At 41.7% G+C, this 25,000-nt stretch overlaps 1 protein-coding gene across 47 annotated transcripts in view; it reads right to left on the minus strand.

The window, feature by feature from the left end:
- Window positions 1-307: 307 nt before the first annotated feature.
- The window catches only part of LOC135112709 (MAP7 domain-containing protein 2-like), a 101,703-nt gene continuing 77,010 nt past the window's right edge, over window positions 308-25,000 (minus strand). For 6 of the 47 annotated variants that reach the window (XM_064027426.1, XM_064027425.1, XM_064027414.1 and 3 more), the window contains 15 exons: window positions 24,769-24,930; window positions 19,209-19,304; window positions 17,443-17,552; window positions 16,881-17,048; window positions 15,997-16,127; window positions 15,214-15,341; window positions 12,015-12,470; window positions 9,961-10,434; window positions 5,996-6,214; window positions 5,011-5,813; window positions 4,519-4,686; window positions 4,019-4,162; window positions 3,078-3,538; window positions 2,382-2,632; window positions 308-2,144 (listed from right to left, as the gene is read on the minus strand). In XM_064027426.1, coding sequence (XP_063883496.1) covers window positions 2,131-2,144; window positions 2,382-2,632; window positions 3,078-3,538; window positions 4,019-4,162; window positions 4,519-4,686; window positions 5,011-5,813; window positions 5,996-6,214; window positions 9,961-10,434; window positions 12,015-12,470; window positions 15,214-15,341; window positions 15,997-16,127; window positions 16,881-17,048; window positions 17,443-17,552; window positions 19,209-19,304; window positions 24,769-24,930 — 3,785 coding nt within the window. In that variant the 3' untranslated portion in view covers window positions 308-2,130. Of the gene's footprint in view, window positions 2,145-2,381; window positions 2,633-3,077; window positions 3,539-4,018; window positions 4,163-4,518; window positions 4,687-5,010; window positions 5,814-5,995; window positions 6,215-9,960; window positions 10,435-12,014; window positions 12,471-15,213; window positions 15,342-15,996; window positions 16,128-16,880; window positions 17,049-17,442; window positions 17,553-19,208; window positions 19,305-21,216; window positions 21,349-24,768; window positions 24,931-25,000 lie in introns of those variants that run through there. The other 41 variants (XM_064027452.1, XM_064027451.1, XM_064027449.1 and 38 more) reach the window with 28 other exon arrangements.

Genomic DNA, 25,000 nt, shown 5'->3' on the forward strand with positions numbered 1-25,000 from the left:
TCCCCTTGCCTTGAGGAAAGTGAAGGATAAGATGCCTTGCCCTGAGGCTCTATGTTAATGTATCATACTATTATAGTTACATTTCAGCATTCTAAGGATTCACCAGGTACTCACCTATTTACTGAATGATCAGCAGGGAAAGATTGAATGAACATGTCGATGGGTTGTGTGGTGTCTGCTGACTACAACTTTTATCACCACCGTCACTATTCTTTCTCATTTATTCTTGTTTGTTGACCTCTTTCCTAATCCAGCTACCTCAGTCTGTCATGCAAAACATCAAAAGTACCAAGAAAATGTACACAGGTTTAATTATTGGTAGATTTTATACCACATAGAGCACTTTTACAAGTACAGTGATGTTTAGTTCTGAAGATTGGCCCACTAGGGGAGCCCAAAATAAAGTGTTGCTGAGAATAATAAATGGCTCCATCTGACAGTGTAACAAACAAATATATTCCTTTTTATTAAAGTAACACATGAAATTTAAAAGAATTTCAAGCAGTCATAAAATCTTTGAGCATTTAATAATATATAAATGATAAGTCTACCCAAGACAGAGGGCTCAGCTAGTGTGAAAACTTCAATAAACCTCAATGTGCACCAGGGTAAATGCAACACAAATGTAAAAAAAACTTTAAACTACATAAATAAAATAAGTTTTGGGGAACATGACTTATTCAGGATCTATGATCTAAAATATAAGAGTTACTTTATACATAATATCTATAGAAGTAAATTATTTAAAAGCATGTCACAAAGTAGAAGAATGGCAGAGCTGGTAATTATAGTATTATTGGTGATTATTAACAAGGCTAGATTACACGTTACTATAACATGTGATTAGCGCCATGGAGCCGAGAGTCCGGCACCAGTGAGGCACCGGGCCCCCTTCAGCCCTGGGACAGAGCTGTTACCGTCTTCATATCAAATACATATAATACTCAATACCCTCAACATCATTGTTAATAGTCATCTATGTACAAGAAATATATCAAGTAAATAGATTAATAATCATAACATTCTTCCCTAGAATAGCCCCAAACACATCCTCAAAAAGTAGGCTGTTCTGAGAACCATTGCTCACCCTGACTCTTGGCATGACCCCCTTGCTGAACCTCATAGCCGCTGCTTTGCTAGCACCGATCAACTGTGTGATGCGTCCTGCACACTGACTGAAATGCAGATCTTGCTCAACCTTGGTACTACATACAGTGATGTCTCCCTCCAGGGAAGTCAAGGCAACACCTACTTGGGCCTTCATGGGATAAATGATGGACTTTTATTAAAGCAGTATTAACAAGAATATCAGAGTTGTTCTAGGTATTTAGCTTACTGTCAGGATGAGAGGATGTCATTCAGTTAGCTGATCCATTATGCTGAGGTTTCTAAACATTATCATAATAGTCTTCATCACTGTTAGTATGTTCATATGCTGCAATTCACAAGAGGGATCCAGACTCAAAAAGAAGAGAGAAAAATGATACTAGTAAGAGTTAGGTATAACAGATTTCTCAGAGAAATGGGTCACATGTCTATTTACACACCATTCAAGCTATGAGACATTCTTACCACACAGCTACACAGCCTGTTTAGACTTTCCTGGGCCCTGGCAGGCACAAGGTCATCATACGAGGGAAAACTTAATCTAAAGCTTTTGAGATAATGACTCATCCATTTTCTCGAAGGGAGACAACACTATACATATAAATGAACAGCCCTTTAATAATATACATAATGCAATTGTAATTTTCTATGAAGCAGAGTTATAAGAGTAACCTATCAACTCTGAGTCTAAACACAGCTGGGCCACATCGCTGCCAGCACCCATCTCTCCTTCCCGCACTGAGTCTGGCTCCCAATCTAATATTTGCAGCAAGAGACTTTACTAGGTTACAGTCTTGCATAACTAAGATACAGATACAAGCTGACAGATCTTGGCTGGGGAGAGCAAGTACCGACGCCACTGTTTGCAGCAGCTGGGGCAGAGGCTGAGTTGGCGGGGCTGGAGGGAGGGTGGCCGCTCTATGGCCACGCGCTCCTTGTGTCTTGGGGAATTTATCACATTCGCAGTTTCTGACAATCATAATCAACACTTGCAGAGTAACATTAACTATTAACATTGGGAGTCTACAGTAGCAGATCTGCAAGAAAGGAAAGGAGAAAAGTTAATTTTCTGTAACAGAAGCATCAGTGTTTTCAAAAACTTATTAACTACTAATTTCAATGGCCACTGCCCTAGTCTAATGATCCAAAAATACACTATATTGAAGCAGAGACTAAATGATAAACTACCTAAACTGACACTCCTACTATATCTATTGCAAGTGGCATCACATGATGCAGTGGTGTGGCAGGAGGAACACAGCAGTTCCCCTTACCTGGCACAGTGCTTGCATTCTCCTGGTTTGGCTTCTTGTTCAAATTTTGTTCAAAGGCTATAAATGGAGATGGTGGATTGCTATTGACAGCATCTTCATTGCTGAGTTTAGTTTGGCCCAAGTCAATGATTTGCTCAAAATTAGATGCTGCAGGTGTGGTGGTGGTAGTGGTGGTGGAAGTGGAGGTGGTGGTGGAAGTGGAGAGGGACGAGCTGAGGGGGTCTAATGAGTCTAGAAGGTTGTCTGTCCTGCTGTTGGGGCAAAAATGAAATTCTTTAGAAAAGTGGTCACGCGAAGTGGCTTGGTGAAAACACTTCTGCTACATATTGCAAAATTCAAATTCCTGTACAGAAGCAATGAGAAAATGAAGTAAACACAGAATGACAAAGCTCAAGTCAAGCTGACTGACTATACGTCTGGGAAGTATGTTAGTCAAAAAAGAAAAATGGTTGGCCAAGGACTTTGGACGGTAAATTATAAAGTATTAACACACACAAAGACATTAAATAAAACAATATTAAGATACACAAAAACAATAAATAAAAGAGTATTAACACACGGAAAAACTATTGTCTTAGAAATGGAATGAGATGGAACAATGGGAAAACAGGTGGACAAATGGGCTGACTATTCTGGGCTTTTATTTGTGACTTCCATGTTATTTGGACATATAAATGGTTTCACAAAAAGACTCACCCTTGACTGGTTTGAGGCGGTGTGCTGTTGTCTACGCCATTAAGATTTACACTATTTACATCACTAATAGTCCCCAGCAGATCCACAGTGTGTGTGGGAGTTGTTTCCATGGGAACTGGGGAATCTCCATTCACATGTGGTTCCTCAATTTTCACTGAGGCAACACCACTGACAATGTCTTCCACCACACTGCTCTGAGTCACCTCAATGAGGCTCACATCCTGATTCTTAGTGGAGGTAGAGTCTATGGCAGTAACTGTCTGAGAGACTGCTGGGGGCTGAGGCTGGCTGGACTCAGGAGCACTGGGCTGAGAGTCGTCCTGCTGCTTATCAGTGGCAGCTGCAGCAGTTTCTGCTTGAATCTCTGCTATCATAGAGTTGGTCATGGATTCAGTCATGCTGGTGGACATGAGACCATCACCAAAATTCTTGCCTTCCTCAGAGGGAGTTTTGGACTCATTCTGTGGGAGAGAAGTTGATATGTAGCAGGGCAATGGAAAGTGTACTTTTGCTTGTCATTCCTATTCTGCAGAAACCTCTCCCATGCATTAACCACTAATGATTCTAAAAGCTACCAACAGATGTCAAGGCAGCTACAGATGATATCTGACTTATTCATATTGATATTTAATTTCTGACTGAGTGAGTCTTAATTTGTGGTTAATATAACTCTACACCTTACAGAGAGAGAGAGAGAGAGAGAGAGAGAGAGAGAGAGAGAGAGAGAGAGAGAGAGAGAGAGAGAGAGAGAGAGAGAGAGAGAGAGAGAGAGAGAGAGAGAGAGAGAGAGAGAGAGAGAGAGAGAGAGAGAGAGAGAGAGAGAGAGAGAGAGAGAGAGAGAGAGAGAGAGAGAGAGAGAGAGAGAGAGAGAGAGAGAGAGAGAGAGAGAGAGAGAGAGAGAGAGAGAGAGAGAGAGAGAGAGAGAGAGAGCACTTCCTTACCTTAGTTGGGGTGTTTGAGCCCCCCTTGCCTCGGGTCCTGGCCATGATGGCAGCCACTCGACTCTTGCGGGCTTGTCGCTCTTCCTCCTCTTTCTTCAGCCGCACTTCAGCTTCCAGACGCTTCTGTTGTTCAATACGCTCAGCCTGAAAATTAATTGCCCTTTGTAAGTTTTGAGTTGGTGGGGATTGATATAATTTGTAAAAACTGGTTTAAACATAAGGCAGTCAATGGATGTCATACTAAAGAAACTTTACATACGTATTTTGATCCCAGAACATATGATGATCAAAATAAATGCCATTATCAAATTAATGATAATGTAAATTTCTGGCTGTTATAGTTTATTTTCAATCACATAGTCTTTAAGCTTAAGGGATTAGATTCAAATCTTATCTTTAGCTGGTATCAGTAACTACATACCTCCTTATAAGATACCATTAGTAGCACTTGTATGTAAATCACTAACAAAGTAATTTTCCTTTTCCAGTCAATAAATTACCTCTAGCCTCTGCTTCTCCTCCTCTTCTCTCTTTTTTGCCTCCTCAACACGGTTACGCTCAGCCTCCTCAATGGCCTTCCTGAGCCGCTCTTCCTCTGCCTTACGCTGCTCCTCCATCAACCTTAGGTATTCCTCTTCCTCTCTCCGCTCTCGCTCCTCCTCTTCAAGCTGCAGAGTTGGGATGTGACTTTAATTTGGGAAAGACTATCACAAGAATTGAAAGGAAATGATGCATTTACTAGTAAAAAGCCAAAAGGATAATCCACAATGCATATGACCAACATCTGATCACTGTAATTAGTGATTTTAGACTGCAATATTTCTTACAGAGTAAAACTGAGAATGAAAGCTTAAATTGAGTGGCAAAACCTACATCTTTACAAGAACGTATCTCTGTGTTTCTATGTAGCCAAGTAAAATCATTGGTGTCATATGAATTAACTAAAGGAAAGGAAGATAAACAGGGATGGAATCAGGATCCCAAATACCCACCTGCCTTTGGCGCTCTAGTTCCATTTCCCTCTCCTTTGCCTCCCTAGCCTGCCTTCGCTTCTCTGCCAGGGCTGCCTTGTATTCCTCCTCAGTGGCATATCCTGTAACTGGCTTTTCAGAAGCTTTCTGTGCTAAGGACTTCTCAGCCTCAGCTTTGGCCTCTGCACTATCCTGGGTAATATTATCCTTTTCTATTTTGGTATCCTGTGGGACGCTGGTGGCATCTTTGCTCTCACTGGGTACTTCCTTTTTCTCTTTTTCTTGGCTGGGTGGTGCAATTGGCTCAGCTGTGGGTGGAACAGCCTGAACCTCAGCCGGGGCAATGGGTTCCTCTGTGGCTGGCTTGTCAGCTTCTTGTTTGACTTCCTCCTGTACCTTCTGTTCTTCACTCAATGGTTTCTCTTCTACCTTAATGGCTTCGCTCAATGGTTCCTCTTCCACCTTGGCAACGTCATCAGCTGGTTTCTCTTCCACCTTGATAGCTTCTGTTTCACCCTTGTCCTCCACTGTGCTGCCTTCCCTGGGGGAGGATGACTTCTTGGACTTTGCAACAACCAGAGGCTTACTTTCTACTGATGGTGACTGCAGAGGAGTTGTTTTAGGAGTAACTTTAGCTTTAGGAGTTGACTTGCTCTTCTCAACAGCCTTTTTAGCAGCACTTTCAGCTTTGACTTGTGCTGGAGTCTTCTTTGGAGTGGCGACCTTGACTGGGGTGCGTGCTGGAGTGGAGGGCGTGCTTCTCTCAGACCCTGCACTCTTGGCTCGGGTAGGCTTGGTGAAGGAGGAGGCTGACCCAGCTGACACTGAAAGAAAAAAATAATAAATAGTGCACAGGAAAAAAATGACAAGTGTCAAGCTAGTGCAATTTATGACAAAACAAGCAAAGCATTTAGACATTCACTGCAGGTATGCAGTTTGGCTTATGATAGCAAGCAAAAGGGAAGCAGAATCAAGTTTAAAGCCCACAATTTGATCATACACATACATTTTCTCTCCATAGGCCTGCCTTCCCTTGACTCTGAGGCAGCAACATCTCTGGGTTTATCAGCAGAGGACAGAGAGGAGCCTGCAATGCTGAGAGGACGTGGCTTGCGGGGAGAAGTTCTTGGCCGGTACGACACCTGGCTGCTGTTGGTGGATCCCTGACTCAAGGCGGAGGTGGGGCGGGAAGGAGAATTCGGGGTCACTGTCCCACTACGCATGCCTGTGGGGGCAGAGCAGGCCGGCACGCACAGTTAAGCATGGCTCCCACACATTTACATAAGCCAGCATGAAGCTGAAGAGAGAAACTGGAGTCTTTTGAAAGTTTTGGAAGATAACATCAATTATACACCAAAAAAATATACATGTGACACTGCAAGGTCTTTGGAGTCTCTATTGACAAAATGATGGACAGGTAACAAGATTTGGAATTTATGATGACACTGATCCCTGATGTTTGATATTAAGGGAGGGTAACTCATGCACACTGAGACACCAGGAACACAACTACAATACTGAAGTAGTATACACAGACAGGTAAGTGAAGTATTAATCAACAGACTAAGAAGAGGATGGAAGTTTGTCAAGGGTGAGAGTTTAGTGAAGATCTGTGTACTAGGACATGTGCATCTAATGTCCTTAATCACATCAATGCAAATACAAACAAACTGTATCAATTTATACAATGGAGGATATGCCAAGCCAAAATAAAATAACCCAAATTCAAGCCAATACATTTGTTAGATGGTTGGTGAGTGAGCCAAGCTATGACATACCTTGCTGGGAGAGGGTCTGACTCACACTTACCTCAGCTTGGTGAGGTACTGACTTGTACTTTGGCAAACACTCAATGCCAAGCAAAGAAACTCCTACACCTGCACAGGCAATAGCTAAGGGTGCTAAGTGTGCCTGATGGGTTCTGCACAGATTCAACAAAACAGTTTTAGCCAGTAGATCACTCCATACCTCAAAATAGGCCTTTTTGCTAAGTAACATAAAGGAAGGCAACAAGTGTGCTTACTTTATGAAAGGGTGGTAACAGGAAGATGACTGTGGAGGCATTGAGTCCCTACACAAACCTGTTTCCTCTGGTGAATGGTTTGTATCTTATCTTCCCACTGCCAATTGTACTGGAGTGTTCAATGTGTTGGTGTGTCAAGAAGAGTGTGAAGGACAGCATGGCCCTGTGTGATGCAGGGGCTTTCATATACTGCTTCAAGGTTCTGCCTTGTGTCTAGAATTGAATTTACATCTTGTGGTGTGTAAACAGTAGATAAAACAAAAAGACTAGTAAATCTATCCATTACTGCTTCATCTGGCCATTAACTGCCTATCTATAGTATGCTGCTATGGACTAAAAATGCAGGTGGCAAAACAACAACTATTCTATTTTGGGGCTTTAAATAATGGTACTTAAGGATCCTCTCTTTGATATATACAGGGTGTCTCAAAAAAATGTACTCACTCTTAGAATTATGAGAAAACCTTTATTTATGGACATAGAGTGAAATGAAATAGCATCGAATACATGAGACAAATGTGTTTGAAGAATCATGTTTGCGAATGTTCAAATTGATGACCATTATTGTCCAGATAACGCTGATAACGCGCACCAAGGGATTCGCAAACGTCGCGAAACATGTCATTAGGAATATCACGACATTGTCTTTCAATTTCTAATTTCAATGCATCAATTGTCCTTGGTTTGTTGGCATAAATGTTGTCTTTTAAGTATCCCCATAAAAAAAAGTCCATGGGTGTTAGGTCTGGGGAACGCGCAGGGTATTCAATGGGGCCCCTTCGTCCAATCCATGCGTCAGGAAACACTGCATCAAGGTAAGCTCGTACATCGCGATGGTAGTGGGGAGGTGCTCCATCTTGCTGAAAGTAAATATCGCTGTCTTCACCAAACATCTCTGTAATTTGTGGACCAACAAATTCCTGAAGCAAGTTGAGGTAGCTCTCACCATTGACAGTTTCGTTGAAAAAGAAAGGTCCTATGATGCCCAATGCGGATATTCCACACCACACTGTTACTCCTGGTAAGTTTACATGGCATTCAATTGTTACGTGAGGATTTGCAGGACACCATTTAGACAACATTTATGCCAACAAACCAAGGACAATTGATGCATTGAAATTAGAAATTGAAAGACAATGTCGTGATATTCCTAATGACATGTTTCGCGACGTTTGCGAATCCCTTGGTGCGCGTTATCAGCGTTATCTGGACAATAATGGTCATCAATTTGAACATTCGCAAACATGATTCTTCAAACACATTTGTCTCATGTATTCGATGCTATTTCATTTCACTCTATGTCCATAAATAAAGGTTTTCTCATAATTCTAAGAGTGAGTACATTTTTTTGAGACACCCTGTAGAATAATTACCTCTAACTTGAAAAATGAGCAACACTGCATCAGTACATCACATGAGCATGTCCTTTTTATATTATGTTCAATGAATTATATATCATTTCAACTTACGAAGTGACGGTTATCCTCAAAATGTCAATTGCAATATAATTTTGGAAATAACAGTAGTGAAAACATACACATGTGATTCAGCTTTGAATGTTGGTGGTGTGGTGAGAAGGATAACCAAGGGTAACCAAGGGTAACCAACACCCTGATCAGAAAGACACAACAAGGAATTTCTGAAGGAAGAAGTGAATACATTAGGGTGTGAAAACCTCTTCCACCAGTTCACTACTTGGTGAGTGTGTGCAGAGATGCAGCTGTGTGCTTCAATAATTTGCATGCTAAACCTTCCTTTTTATTGCATTCTTATCTTTTTTGCATATTCTAATGACTATCTTTTCATTATGTGTTCCTTAACTTCATGTCTTCCAACTGGCTGAGCCATGATATTTGCGGGTCATTCAGTGGAAGGAGACAATAGTATAGTAGGGTATTGATTAAAGCCTGGCAGCTGTCATTTCAGATGCTGCCTTTGATTTGTTATGTAATGTTTGCATTTTATAGCCACCATCAGTTATGGGCTTTTGGTTTGTTCAACACTGATCAAGAAAGAAAGAAAGAAAGAAACACACACACACACACACACACACACACACACACACACACACACACACACACACACAGAGACGGGATACTATAAGATTACTCCCCTCCCATAAACCATAACTAGGTAAATACACCCTACAAACCACCCTACATTAATAAGTTAGCTCCCCCATAACGTCCCATTACTGTTATTGTTGTTGTTGTTTTAAACATTTAGTGAAGATTTGCTCCCATTTCCATGATAATAGAAGATCCAACTCCTCAAAAGAAAGAAATCAATCCAGCCACACCAAAGATCTTCATTAACTAAGGCTGGACTGGTAAATCATGAGCCAGTGATGTTAATTATCTGTCATACATTGGAATTCACCAATATATTATAGTGTTTTTAACAAAACAAAATCTTATAAGAGTCAAGATCATGAAAACTATGAATATAAGGACATAATATAGTTGAAGAATTTTACAACACAACATGATGCTGATTTCAAGACAGATAATTAGCATTGTACTGCTTTCACAACTTTGTTAGAAATCCATTAAGTAATCATAGCATTGTAATGCTTTCACAGCTTTGTAAGAAATCCATTAAGTAATCATTTGAAAGAGATTTTTCTTAATGCGAGACCAATTTTGAGAAAATACAGGTTAATACTGTCCAACAAGATTGCTGCCACCAGATGAAGGGACACAATAAATCACCATTCAAGATCAGGTTTGCCCATCCTTATTGCCCAAGAATTAGAGGCATGTCAAGAGTGCCACATCAACATAACTTCTTTGGTAAATGTTTTTGTACTGTGTATTCAGTGTACAGTTAAGGGCTTCCACCACAGAGGACTGCCAGAGTTATGGGGTTACTGGCTGCTGCCATGAGAAGTGAAAGAATGTGTACTGTGTGTGGTGTTGTGTCTTTGTGTGGCTGGCTGTGCACCTCACCTTGGGCCCGCTGGCTGCTCTTGGTGCTGAGGCTGTTGGTGTCCTCTGCAGCTCCTCGTAGCTTTTTCTGTCTAAGCATTTCAGCACGCGTCAGGCGAGGCTGCGCCAATGAGACAGAGCTGCGTGACACCCCCCTGTCCAGCGCACTGGAGGCCGCCTCCGGGCCGGGTGGCCTCGGGGGTCGTGGCCCCAGGTGACTCATGCTCTTGGACATGGTGCGGGTGGGCGGGGTCATGCGGTCACAGGAGGGGCTACTTTCATGCAGGGGTGCAAGAGGGGGGTTGCGGTGGCGTGGGCGGGCCAGCTCGTCAAGCCGGCCGAGAGACAGCGCCCTACCTGGTGAGCGATGGCGGGGGCTGCTGCGGCTGCCCGTGCTGTCGCGCAGGGAAGGCATGGCTGGCATCAGGTCGGTGCGGCGCCGGGCGGCCGTGGTGGGAATCGCTGCCGTCATTGATCTTGTCATTAGATCTTCTCCTGATAACCATTCAGAGTGGAAATGGTGGTCAGCAAAACTGTTCATTGCATTAGTGGTGTGCTTATCTTACATGTTTGCAAAACATTTTATAACTCTTGGACTCCGGTCTGCATATCTTCACAATATAGATAATTCTTCAGTAATTAGGAAGAAATTCTATTTCCTCAATTCCTGTGTAGTCTATCCTCATCCTCCTATCTCTGCATCATTATGAGTAATTAATGCTGCTGCCACTGCTGCTGCTGCTATCACTGCTGCACAAAATGCTCTATATTAAGTCATAAACATGAGCATCACTTCTATCCTGAATTACATGTCACTTCTCAATGTCAATATCTATGTACTGATGAAAGCATCAATCTAAGTCAGGTCAAAGTATGTTTTTGTCTAAGAGAATGATTACACTTCCTTCCAAGACTGTCATTACAACCCCCAGAATCTATTCCTTCTCTGATGTCTGACAATGCCTGGTGCTGGCACAGGGGTTAAAGATCCATTACCTATGCATGATCCCAGCCCATGTTATGAAATTGTAAATTGGAGAAATATTATGTAGTCAACCTTTGCAACTGTAAATTTAACAAAGCAGATGAACACTTGTAATGACATTTCATGGCCACTGTGGACGAAAAGCTTCAGCCGATAACTGGATCCCTGTTGTGTGCAAGCCACTAAATCAGTCATCACCATAATGCATACTCTGGTGAACCTTTTGTAATGGAAATATGAAATATGCTGAATTTAGGAATGATATCAATGACTGCCCAGATTGTATCAATTGTGAAGAAACACAAATCAGCTGAAGAGCTGAATAAGATGAGCACCAAGGTGACACACCAAGACAGTGTGCACAAGGCAACAGTGAGCACTCATCTTGGAGCCTTGGCCTCCACTCAAAATCTGTCAGATTACTGACTTTAAAGCTAACAAATCTAAAATCATAAGCTTACACTAAATAAATTAAGTTTTACAATGATCAGACAAAAACTTGATACTGTAATATCATACAGCAAATAATGATACAAAAGGAACATCAACAAAATCCAAGGACATGCAAACACATGCTCCACTGAACAGGCAAAAAACCCAACAAACCCATGCACTAAATAAAGTGTTCATCAGTACACACACAATTATTTCAGGGACAACACACAGATGGGTCAATGCCAACTTTAGGATGAAGATGTAATGTAGATTTCTTAATGAACATAAAAAGGTTTTCACAAACGAAAGTGAAATATTAATAACAATACATAAATTCTACCACTAATTATACAACCTAGAACTCATAAGCTTAGCTTTTGAGTGATGTGAGACTGCATTCCTGCAAACTATTTGTATTCATGCCACAGATGTCTAAGACTGCCATTTTCAGAACTGGTCTGAGATAAATTACAGTACTGCATATTTTCAAGCATATGTCTGTGACCAGTGCCATAAGAAAACACTATAAATTATTAAGGGAAGAAAAGCCAGGAAAGGAAAGTAAGATATTTCTCTTTTCTTGCTTTTAAACAAACATCTACTAGAAGACAATCTTTTAAGAAGCATCCTTTGGTTACTCAGCTTGCAGACTCACCACCAACAGTGCACCCAGCCCCAGTAAATACAGAAGCAGTTCTATGAGAATAGCGCGTGGAAGATGTGGGTGTTGAAGCCGGTGAGGAAGAAGCCGGTTGGCCGTTACCGCCGCTACTTTGATTTGTGGGACCCAGTGCAGTGAAGTTATCCCCAAACTCCCACACGCAGAAACGGGACTGTGAAGTGTTTGTTGGGGTTTTGTCTGAGGATGAGGATGAGGTGGAGGATGGAGGATGAGGATCACCAGCAGAGACTGGGGTGGATGATTGAGGATTAGGTTGGGGTGTGTAGGATCTGACCCAGGTGAGGGCAGAGGGTGGGGTCTTGCGCTCCAGTGACGAGTCACGAGACTTGGTCAGCCGGGTACCTTGGGTGGTAGGGGGATGGTGAGGGTGAATGGAGCTGCCCTCGTCCCAGTGAAACACTTCATACATCGAGCTTGACATACGCAGGTCTGTAACAACAATGTGACACTGTTGAACAGACAAGCCAAGTTCATTTTAGCTGGATGTCATTGATGTCTGTGGGCTGTGTACAGATAAAGCCATATGCTTATAACCCTGCATTGCAATATTTTACTGGTGACAAGAACAGCATGTGCTACCACTGCATGTCAAATGTGCTGTGACAATATCATTGTGCAAAGTATCCAAAAGAATACATTCCTTAGTGAATCTAATTCAAGTCGTTCTATTGTTAAAAGTTTCAAAACTAAAAAGAATTGATCTGGAAACATAGGAAGACTGAAGCTTGTTCAATAAAGTTATACCATAAACCAAGCCTTAACATCTATGCTTGAGGTTTTACAAGCTTGTTAGTACAGATGAAAAGACATTAATGCCACCACCATGTTATCCACTGATCCCACAAAACATCAGTGCAACCTTGCTATTTCCCTTCCACTGAACAATTCAAGGCAGTCTTGCATCACACAAACCTGGACAACCACCACCATGAATCTAGAGTTCAACAAGGAACGGACAGCTTACATTTCCTCTAAAGCACAGTGGCCACATACCACTTACTGCCATCACTGTCATCATGCTTCCTTGGCACAATCACTTCCAGCATACACTCCAATGCATTACCTCACAGGCTGATTTTTCCTTCTCATCACACAATATCCTCAGCCATACAATTCACTTGGATTTTGAACATACATACACCTTTTTCATGTTCAATACTGATGTGAGAAGTGTTCACAGTTGTAGGTTATCATACTGCTCACCACCAAACATATGTATGCTTCACTGATTTTAAACTAGATTTTCATGCCTAAAAATTCCTTTCCTTACAGAGCACATAATATTACAACAGTTTTGAAATATGAAGAATCAAGTAAAACATACTTAAGATACTTAAAATTTCATAATACTACTCATGATTCGGCCTCTATGTAAGGACTCAACTCTAAGCAAGATAGATATACAAAAAGCTTTTCAGCAAAATGCAGGAGCTTCACTGATATTTAAGAGATCAACTCGTACACAAAAAATGCATATGAAATTTCCAAGAGAGAAAATGTCATGGTGTTAGATTACTATATCCATTTACTTGCTTCACATTCACCACATACTAACATGTTACAAGACTCCATTTATTGTATGATGGTTATAAGACATTTTAGAATACACTGAATGTATATCACTTCTGGAGCTCACATGTTTCTTATCTAATGGGTAAGTGCATGTGGTGATGTGTAGTAAACCTGCAGGTTCTTCAACAAATGACTTGATATACCAAGAAGCTATTGCACTGCTTTATATGAGAAAGTTTTGCAAGGCACCAGAATACACTCCTTTAGCTCTGACCAAAGAAGTGATAAGTCCTGCCTGCCTTAGGGAAGTTTTACCATAAGGGAAGCAAACAAATTTAAGAGATCTGCCCTTCTAGTTCAGCTATGATAAACTACTAGATGAAAAGTACCATTTGATGGAGGGACATTATAATAATACTGAGTAATATGAGGGAGTCTGTAAAAAAGAAATTGCCTTAAAGGAAAAAACTCCATTGAGCAGATTCTAAAGTTCTACAGAACAAAATAATGAACAGTCACTTAAGGCAACAAAATATATTAGGACATGATACCTCCTGTTTCAGACCAAGGCACATGGATCTGTGTAGCTGAAACATGACTACTCACCAATTCCACAACTTGCATATTGAGTCATTCATTTATATAAATTAACATAATAAACAAAATAGTACATGTAACAGATAAATAAATGTACATCTAACAAAAAAGAAACTGCAAACAATTGATGCACAGCATGTAAGCATGATGCAATCTGGGACATTTCTGGAGGTTCTGAATGTAGTGAAATATTGTGACACCCACCAACACTAAGATGACCACATGGCATCACCTAAGCATAAAAAAAGTTGAAATTTATGAAAATTCAAGTGACAGCTCATTTCTTCTCATAACTTCCAATGGGGAGGGAGGGTGTCAGCTCAAAGTCTAGTACATGGGTCTTCTATGTAAATGAATCTTTGACACATATTTTTTTCTCTGGAGTGAAAACCTTGGTTGTAGGTTGAATTGCTTCAATGAATGGAACTCAACAATGTTACCTTGGATGATGACCCTACTGCCTCTACACTGAAACACTGAGGTCCTTGTGAGGAATTGATCTATTAGTGCTGCTGGACTGAGGAGCCAAGATATTAGCAAGGCAATTTTCAAGGAAACTATTGTCAATCTCATAAGGTAAATCACCTCAGGGAAAAAGAGAGAAGGCAACAGTCACTACTGGAGAGAAAACACCCCAAAAAATATTTCCTAAAAAAAAAAAAACATGTTGTTGTCAAAAAGTAAAAATTTTGTTGGGAGAAAATGGTGTGAAATCTTTTGTATGTATATTAAAAATCATATATAAAGAAAATAAAAATAAATAAAAAAATAATCCCACCTACAACACGGAACATGATGGGGATTGTGGGAATTTTACTCAAAATACAAAAATGACATCTCTATCAAGAAGAAAACTGAAAAAAAAGAAAAAAAGGAAAAGCCAGTAAAGGATCTAAAGTAATAGTAATAATAATAATAATAACAATAATAATAACAATAATAACTAATAATAATAATAATAACAATAACAATAACAATAATAATAATAATAATAATAATAATAATAATAATAATAATAATAATAATAATAATAACCCCCGAGAGAGGGCTCCTTCTGGCCTACCTTCAGGCTTCCTGTCGAGGCCATGGGCTGATGTAGCACGCTTCCGGCTGAGGTCTGTCTCGCCACACTCTGAGGCGCGGCGGGCAAGGGAGCCATCTACCATGTGCACATTGGTGGTGGAAGTGGCCCTGGGGGAGGCAGTGAAAGACAGAGGGAGGGAAGGAAGGAAGGATGGAAGGGCTGTCAGTTTTTTTACAGAATACATACCCTTAATATCAACATAACACCTCTTTTTATATGTGTTATTACATTCAGAATGTAGTGTTACAGTTGTTAACAAATTACATAATCAGCTTGTGGTTTTATATCTTATCAGATTTAGTAAATAACACATTTCAAAAAAAAAAAAAAGATGTGAGAAGCCACACAATGTTTTATCAACTGATTTCAACCAAATGGAAGATACTTCTTATTATTTACACTGAAGCAAGAACATGAACTGTGATAACCATGAAAAGTGTGTTGAGCTGAATGGATTGGAGTGTGGGTTTATAATCTCTTTATTCATTGTGTACAGTCCACCTCATGATATAATATATTTATTAAAGTTAATTCTTCCATCTCCATACATCTTTTTGAATGCCTAATGGGATCAATGTTTTTGACAGCTCTCCTCCACCAGGCCTGATTGTACACATTGTCCTGACAGTTGTTCTCTCTTAAATTCTGCAATCAACATTACATAACAAAAATACTGAGGGAAGGGGGGTGGGGGAGAAGGGAGCAATTCTGTCATCAACACTACACAACACAAAAACACTGTGGGAAGGTGTAGGGGGTCACCTGCGGGAGGCCCAGTAGGAGGAGTTGGAGTTGTCCTTGGGATCCAGCATGCGTGGGGTGGAGCTGCCAAATGCAAACACAATGTTGCTCCTCTCATTGCGCCGTTTGGACTCAAGCCGTTGCTCTCTCTCCTGGTGAGGGAAGCAAGGGTCATGTTGGGTTAGGTTGGGTTATTTGTGTGTGGTTTCTGAAGAGAAAAGCACTACAAAATTTGTAGAATATTTTGGACCACACTAGAGGATGCCACAGTCTTAGGTGAAGAGAATATTTCCAGCCAGTGGTTTTTAGAAGGAACAGGATACATGTAGAGAAGATGAAATGTATAAATATTGCTGGTATGAATACATGCAAATAAAAACAAATTAATCAAGACATTTCTGTCACGATGCTTTTTCTTGAATGTCATCTTTTAATTGTTCTTTGATAATGTGAGACTGGCAAAATTAACTTGTATTATTCATATGTTTTTCCTTTCTTAATGCTGCATCAAGATCCTGTATTGTCATAAAGTTTACACAAACAAATTACATTCTTAGTCAACCACTCAACCTTGGACAAGGATCCTTTAACACTTTCCCTGCTATCTGGCATGTCTTCCCTAATTACTAATCATTCAGACATTTCTTCTTGCTCTACAGCCACCTCCAAGCTTTATATTGGCTAGAAATTACTAAATCTATTCTTTAATTCCTTTTTTCTTCCTTGTCAATCTGTTTAAAGATTTAATTGCTTTTATTGCTGTGAACTGTTGCATATTGCAGTGAAAAGGTTAAAATTGTAAGGACTGCAAGTATTTTCATGTATAAAATATTCCTCACTCTCATCCTTGCCAGCACAATTAATCCAAAAACTAGCCACAAGGTGTATGTGTGTCAGTAACTCACAATATTCTTCCTAATGACGGCCTCCCTTCTGTCTTGCTCTGCCTGCTGGATGATCTTCTTGCGCTCCTCCACCTGCTGGCGCCGGTCTGCATCACGCATCCTCATCTCCTCCAGCCGCTTCCGTCGCTCATTTTCCTGCTGCTCCCGGAAGCGCTGGGCTGCTGCTGCCTGTTGAGGTAGGTGGCAGTGAAAGAATCTTCAGCAGAGACTTGTGTTCAGCTTGATGGAGCACAAGATGAAGATGTGCCATAGGATAAAGTACATCAATGTGTCAATGCTCATGATGAGCCTGCTAACTTCAGCCAACCACACTAAATTCTTAAGTATGATAATAATTATTGTGCATATTTCTCTCTACCATACTACTGTGAAATGAAATGTATACCTGGAGCATAAATTTAACTACCTGATAAGGAAAACAAACAGCACAAAACTAATAACCAAAAAAAGTTAGACTGTGGCTCTCGAAAGTTATTCTTCAAATAAACTGGAAGACACTGGAAAATGGCTGAAGTTAGCAGAGGGTGACTTAAAGCATGAGGTGGCTGGTGTCATCACTCACATGCTCCTTGAGTTCTTCCAGCTTCTGTTGCTTCTCCAGTTGCTGTCGGTCCCTCAGCTGACGCAGCCGCTCCTCTCTGTCTTTGAGAGAGGAGCCAGAGGACTTGTCATCTGAGGACAGGATCACATTTTTAATAGTTAATTTGAGACAAAAGTGAAGCTAATAATAATGGCTTAGCAGGTAGCATTTCTTAATGTCTGCAGCGTCAGCATGTGGAGTGTCATGAGGGATGTTCACTTACTGAAGCTCCAGCAACCCAGCATCCACCAAAGTAAGGACTGCAGGTGGATTTTATGGATGGCATAATAGTGAACACAGTGACTACAAGGCCAATGTATCAAACCCAGAAGCATCTATAGCTATGCCTGCTTTAAGATCACCCTTGTCACTATGTACAGCTTATTATAAAGAACTGCTATTTGTAAGCCTGGATACAATTTTTTTTTCTAAATGCACAAGAGTAAAGGCACAATGCAATTTGCAAATAAAATGTACAAACAGGAAATAATAAAATACATACATATAACATCCCCTTTCACACACAAATACTTACTACTGCTGTTGTTTTACATAAGCCATTAAGAAATAAAAAAATACAAGTCAAATGGTAGAAGTTCAAGAACAAAATCCAGAGCCATCCAAGAGTAGCAAATGTTCTCAACTGATTCACTGGAGAGTTTCTGAACTTTAGTGATTATTTGCTTGGTGTGTTCTTCTAACATCTGAAAGCCATTCCCATGCTGCTCAGCCACAGACTACACACAACAAGTAAACTGTCATGTAACCCTAACTTGACTGAGGGTGTAAAAAATTAGTGTCTCATTTAAGGATAATGTAATATGTGTTGGGAAAGACTGGGAGTGTGATGAGTTGGGGAGAGTGTGGTTAAGTGTTGTGTGTGTGTGTGTGTGTGTGTGTGTGTGTGTGTGTGTGTGTGTGTGTGTGTGTGTGTGTGTGTGTGTGTGTGTGTGTGTGTGTGTGTGTGTGTGTGTGTGTGTGTGTGGAGAGAGAGAGAGAGAGAGAGAGAGAGAGAGAGAGAGAGAGAGAGAGAGAGAGAGAGAGAGAGAGAGAGAGAGAGAGAGAGAGAGAGAGAGAGAGAGAGAGAGAGAGAGAGAGAGAGAGAGAGAGAGAGAGAGAGAGAGAGAGAGAGAGAGAGAGAGAGAGAGAGAGAGAGAGAGAGATTCACATGAAAGGAAAAACTGCATCTATATCATATATTTAGTATGAAAACTCCAACATGAATAACTTTACTGAAAAGGTAACAACACTTTTGCATTCTTTGTGCTCTGAAAGATACAAGCTGCAACACTACCAGTCAAGATAACAGACAAGACTACACACACCACGATGCAGCACATGGTTACCACACTGGTCAGGCAACATGAGCACTGACAGCACACCTGGAGGGAAACTTGCTTCATGCAAATCTGAGAGCTACTTGTCCTCCACAAGACAACACAACACTAATGGAGAAGAACAGAGTGCATCATGCAGGTGTTAGTCTCAGGGCTTTCCCATCATGAGTCACATCAACTCCAATGCAAGTGATTTGTTAATGTATAAGCTCTGTTGATTTGTCTCAGCCTTCAGTTTCACTCCTCCAGGGGCCGGCAGTTCCCGTGCCCCTGACTACAAACTACACAGCACTCCCTGATGGTCTCACTTTCATTCTCAAGACACTTAATTGATATTTCCTTAAAATAGAATTTTTCCCTGTAAGACCAAAACAGGTTTAGCCTTATTCTGGTTCAGGACGATCACAATACCTCCTTCTCCAAAAAAGAGGTCATTAGGGCCTGCCATTGAAGCCCTTTGTGGTTTACTTGGCTCCAAGTTATCCCCTTGAGTAAGCCAATAAGCATCTGAGGAAGACATAAGTAAGCATGAGGCCAGTGGCCAATGAGCACCACCACCATCACCTACCCCACACTGGGGTGGCCAGCCAGCCGCACCCTAGATGACACACAGGCACTGGTGGGCTGGTGGCACAGTGTTAGTGATCAGTGCCAGGCTGTCTGGCACTAGGCCAGCAATGGCCCATTGCATTTACATTCACCTTGACCTACAGCCCCTGCTAATGAATTACATGTACTTGCAGCACTAGTTAGTGTTAGCCTCTACCCACCTCCTGAGGTTATGGGGTCAATAGGTTATTCATATCTCCCTTGATGGTGATTAATTACTGCAAGCTCTCCTGGGAAATTTAGAAGCCGAGGAAATTACCTTGCTTTTAGTTTAATAAAGAATATTAACTAATTTAAAGCATTTTCAAGACATTTCTAGTTGAGGAGCATATAGAGGAATAACTCTTGCAGTATAAACGATAATTCTTAGATCTGAGTCTCATTCGCAGTGACACTAACTTCTGTAAATTCACAAACAATAACTCTAAATAAACCAATCCAGGAATTCCAAAGATTTATGGTATTTATTGCTTATACTGGGGATTGATTTGAAATTCATATTCCTAAACTGTGCACATTCCAGAGTGTGAGACGACTACCCTCAGGCAACGGACCAGCGGCCATGCAGGCTGTGGGTGTGACACAAAGTCACTGACTGGTGACTGATGGAGTCGGTAGGCACAGCACACCACTGCCACTGACGACACAAACTATAAACACCAAGCACCATTAATCTCATCTTTGTCTGTCATGACAGAGTGGTCTCATGCAAGTGAGGTGATATGATGTGTTGAGATGTCTAGACTTTCCTTAATGCTCAGCAAGTTTTGCATCCATGGGAAAAATATTCTTAGTCTACCAAGAAAGCTGCCATCTTGGATATTTTCAACCCATAATTATCATGAAGCTACATTTAAAACTAAAAGGAAGTTGCCAATTGCAACAAAAAAATCATTAGCTGTTTAGGAGCCTAAAAATTCAGACAAGAAATAAAGGGTAAGAGAGTAAGATAATCACTTAACTAACATGGATCAACATGTAAAGAAAAAAAACTTGACAGGTGAATTGCAATTTGAGTGTTTGAAAGCAAGAGCAAGATGCAGAATTATATCCATCACCAGACATGACAGGGAATCCTTAGTCATAAAGACACTGTGGCTTTCATAACTAAATTCACTGGAGCTGCTTGCTTATATGTGGCTGCACTTCTACATTTATAAGTGGTGTAAGCAATGCTGTAAAGAGTGACACAGTAGGAAGACACCAAAACTTAGCTGTAAAGCAACACATATACTGATGCCAACTTGCCTCTCACATTACAAATGGCATGACTTGGGAAGAACTTAGGTGGATTAGAGAAAGGACAGAAAATGTTATGTTTAAGGGATGAGAGTCAAGTCCTGCTAAACAATGTTAAAATTATGATGCGTCGCTTTATGAATATAACACTGTACTTTAATGGCAACAGCACTGACTGGCACTCTCTCTCTCTGTTTCTCTCACACGCAAACACACACACACACACACACACACACACACACACACACACACACACACACACAGAACTAATCATAATTTAACAACTAAAGCTTAAGCCATAACTAAGCACTATTGATCAAATCCTCCAAGTTGTTAAAGCTGCAACCAAATATCTATCTTCACAAACCAAAACTGTCACAGAAGAGAGAGAAATTATCTCAAACCAACTAGTATTAAAAGTAATCAAAGCAGAGTTAGGGAAAAAAAAAACTCTTTAGGATATCAATGGAGGCTGCTGCTGCTTCTGCTGGTGCTGCTGGTCAGTCATTAGTGGTGTTGGGTTGTTTTCACACACAGAGAGGTGGGGCACAGGAGCACACACTGGGGCTACCTGTGTCAGCACCACAAGGCCCTGCACTGGGGTGGGGCACCGGGGGCAGGGAGGGACAGCCCCGGCCCCATCCCGTAGTTCACCTCCGCTGCTGGTTGTGGTGGTGCTGGCAGTGATGGTCCCAGGGCCGGACTAGCTCCTGCTGGACCTTCGTCTCGGGTGATTTCGGTCGTCAGTAATGCAAATGAGACTTGCCCTGAGCCGTGAGCCAAGGGTGTTAGGCGGCACTACTCAACACACTCCACTGCATATGTGTGTTCCTCACCTCATCAAGCTTAATGACACACACGCTCCTCCTTGCATCCTGATATTTTTATAATAGCAGCTAATCCACTTTGAGCCTGCCATCCATTACAACCCTCACATGCCATCAAGGGGCCCATTAAGCTCGACACCTGTCCTGAGTCCCTGCTATTATGGTTCTTGCTGGCCATCACAGGCTTCATTATGCCCCCACCTACCTTCAACCTCTCACAATGCCCTTCCTGCCTGTCTCAACTCAATACTCTTTGCCCTCTTTGACATGCCACACCTTATAATATTGCTTAGCAGTAATTAATAGACAAAAAAAAAAAAAAAAAAAAAAAAAAAAAAAAAAAAAACTTTCCCTTCCAATGTTTGAATATGGCTTCCAAATACTGATGCACACACACACTCTCTTATGAGGTGTAGCACTTTGAGCCTGCCCTGTCCTGCCATGGCTGTCTTAGGCAACATCTTGCACCCAAGGTTAATTAATCTAAGATTTTTGTATAGAAATCAAATAAATCTCAAAAATTATTCTACTCCAATAATGAGAAAACATTATGTAAGCAAGGAAAGGTTCATTAATGAGGGACATTTATCACCAGCAAATGGCAGAGTAATTTAGGATGTGTGCTTCTCATTACTGTCTGTCCCACACCAAGATGATTGATGTGACCCCTGAAAGAGTCTTTCTCTACTTTAGGGAGTCATCATGGCTACAGGCTGTTACACTTCTGTAAGCTAAATGGTTCATCTCAAAGATCTATGAGAGATTCCTCCTGTCAAGGTACACCACCCATGTCTCCTCTCCTTTGCCAAAGGGGATCCCCTCTCCCCTCACACTTTTTTAAATGATTTCCCTCATGATTAGTATCTCATTCTCACCACACACACACACACACACACACACAGCACAAGGCAGCCACTTTCCAAGACAAAGCTTCCCAAAGACTTGTGCTCAGCCTCCTTCACCAGCTCCAAATATTGACTTCTTCTTCACAGCCACACAACTACACACATTTCATCTCATGTTCCTGTCATTTTTATTAAACATTCTTTCCTCTTAACCTTATATTGGTTCCTAGAATGCCATTTTTCCTTCCCCCTTCCCCACAGCCACAGAAGCTGGCTTAGCTGCAATCTATTCCTCCACTACATTCAATAAAACCTTCTCCTCTCTGCCAATCTTCCTATTTCTTTCCAGCTGAGGCAGTACTCCTACAGGCCAGTGCTTCCTAGACTCCCACGTCCACTAAGACACATGAGAGCAGAGAGCCGTGCTAAAGACCAGTGAATAGAGAGTGTGGTTCTGAGAGGTCCACACTGTGAGGAGACTGATCAATAAGGAGGGAGAAGCAGCCCAAGGAGAGGCTCATTGAATGGGATGAATGGATTGGGGGGAACATTTTGAAGGAACGAGAATAAGAGTCGTGGGTTCACATCCGGGGAAGACAGAAGGGAGGTGGCCATCCTGATATTGAGTATTGGCTTGTGGGGTCATTACCTATGTACCTAAAGGGGTCAAGAGTCACCTCACTCTGACTCAAGGCTCAGAAATCATTTACTAAAGTATGTATGGTCTGAAAGACGTCCCTGCATTAATATAGAAAGGAAGGAGCTGTAGGTAAAAACAGGTACATACATAGATGATTAAATTACCAAAGCATAAAGAGTGTGACAAACCCTGATGAGTTTCACATGTAATTAAAACACAGTAAATGTCACAAATACTGCTATACTGCACTTCTTAATGAAAAGCAATAATCTTGGAATCTCAGACAAGCTCTGGACACCTGAGGTGCAGGAATGTGTGACAGGCAGGTGTGTGAGGGTCAGCAGATCCACCTGTCACCCAAGACTTCCCTCCTGACAAATGGTTCCTGACTGGGCTGTTCATTGAGACTGGTAACAGGGCCACTTGGCACCTGGAGGTCATTAACTGTACCTCTGTGAGACAATGGATTAAGGACATGGCACCTCACACCTCCCTCTTGGGCCTCCTCCCTGATATCCATTGCCACTCCCCTGACACACACCTCACTAGGTCTTGCTCCTTCAGCTACCAAGAGACTAGGATTCTATACTGATAATCAAGACTAATATAATATAAAAGTGCATTAAAGAAGACTAAGAGCTGAAACACTGAAGGATATTCCCATCTAGGAGCATGCTGAGTGTGCACTTGGTAGAGAAGGTCAAGAACAGCACAAAAAGTTCTGGCACTGGGAATAAATCTGTTCCACTCTTGCCAGTTATCTTTATTTTGGCAATGGGAATATGGCATAAAGGTTTATTCTTAAATTGTTTATAAAGGGAATGTTGAGAAACCATAGTATCTTTCAAGACCTTTGGTTTTCCATGCTGCAATTAGGTTAAAACTTGCTGTGATATTGGGAACATTAAAAGATTTTTCAACTCATGTTTCAGTGCAGTCTAAGAACTTATTCTTAAAGACTTGAGTTTCTGAGGAGACCACCAATTACTGTACTTTATATGGATGGAGGGGAAAGGAATTTTCCTTATTCATATGATCTGGGAAGAATATAAAGTAAATTTACAAAAATAACTGAGTGAAATTCAATTGGTTTGAGTGTACATCAGTAAAGCTCTAATGGAGGGAAATACAGTAATGAAGCACTGTTCCTGACCTCACCACACCTCCCCTGCAGGAGAGCAACAGGCAAGGTGGTGTGCTCTTCACTCCCCTCTACCAAGATTCCCTGAGGACCACCACAACAGTGGACCAATGGTTCTGTGCAGAACATGAATAAACCTCTGTGTAATGCACACGATGCAAGCACTGCTACTTTGGTGATGCTCCACAGACCACCACCACCACCACCCCTCCAGTGTGCTGTGACACTGGAGGAGGGATGTGATGGGCTGAGGAATGGAAACAACCCAGCTTTTGTAATGCCTGGAAGGAATTTTCAGGAACAGTAACACCCTCACCACCAACACCTCTGCCAGAATTGACACCAGACATTGATATGGAGGGTGATGACATTAATTAAAAGGGGTCAGCTTATGGTGGTGGTGGTGGTGGGGAAGAGTTCTGTAGGTCAGGAGAAACAGAGAGGCAAGGTTAGGGAATGAGGGAAGTGTAGGTGTTGGCGAGGAGTCTTGGAGAAGGCTGGAAGAACAGGGAGGAGGGAGGAGAGAATAAGTGATGGTGGGGAGGAGTCTTGAAGAAAGGGCTGGAAGAACAGGGAGGTTAGGGAAAGAAGAGAGAATAAGTAATGGTGGGGAAGAGTCCTGAAGAGAGGGCTGGAAGGATAGGGAGGAGGCAAGGCATGATGGGCTTACCCTTCTGGGCGGGGCTCTTCTTTGTGGTGGCTGGGTTGGGCTGCCGCTCCTTCTGCTGTTGCTGCTGCTGCTGCTGGCCTGTCTGACTGGCATGGCCGTTGGCAGCAGGTGGCATGCTGCCCCCCGACCCCCCACTGTTGTCTCGGCCATCACCTCCCCCGCCTGAAACACGACAAACACCCTTCATTAATGCTTGGCTAACACCACTCCAACAATCCCTCACTTCCTCCTA

Source organism: Scylla paramamosain, chromosome 24, assembly GCF_035594125.1.
Source record: "Scylla paramamosain isolate STU-SP2022 chromosome 24, ASM3559412v1, whole genome shotgun sequence".
In the NCBI taxonomy this organism is placed as follows: Eukaryota; Metazoa; Arthropoda; class Malacostraca; order Decapoda; family Portunidae; genus Scylla; species Scylla paramamosain.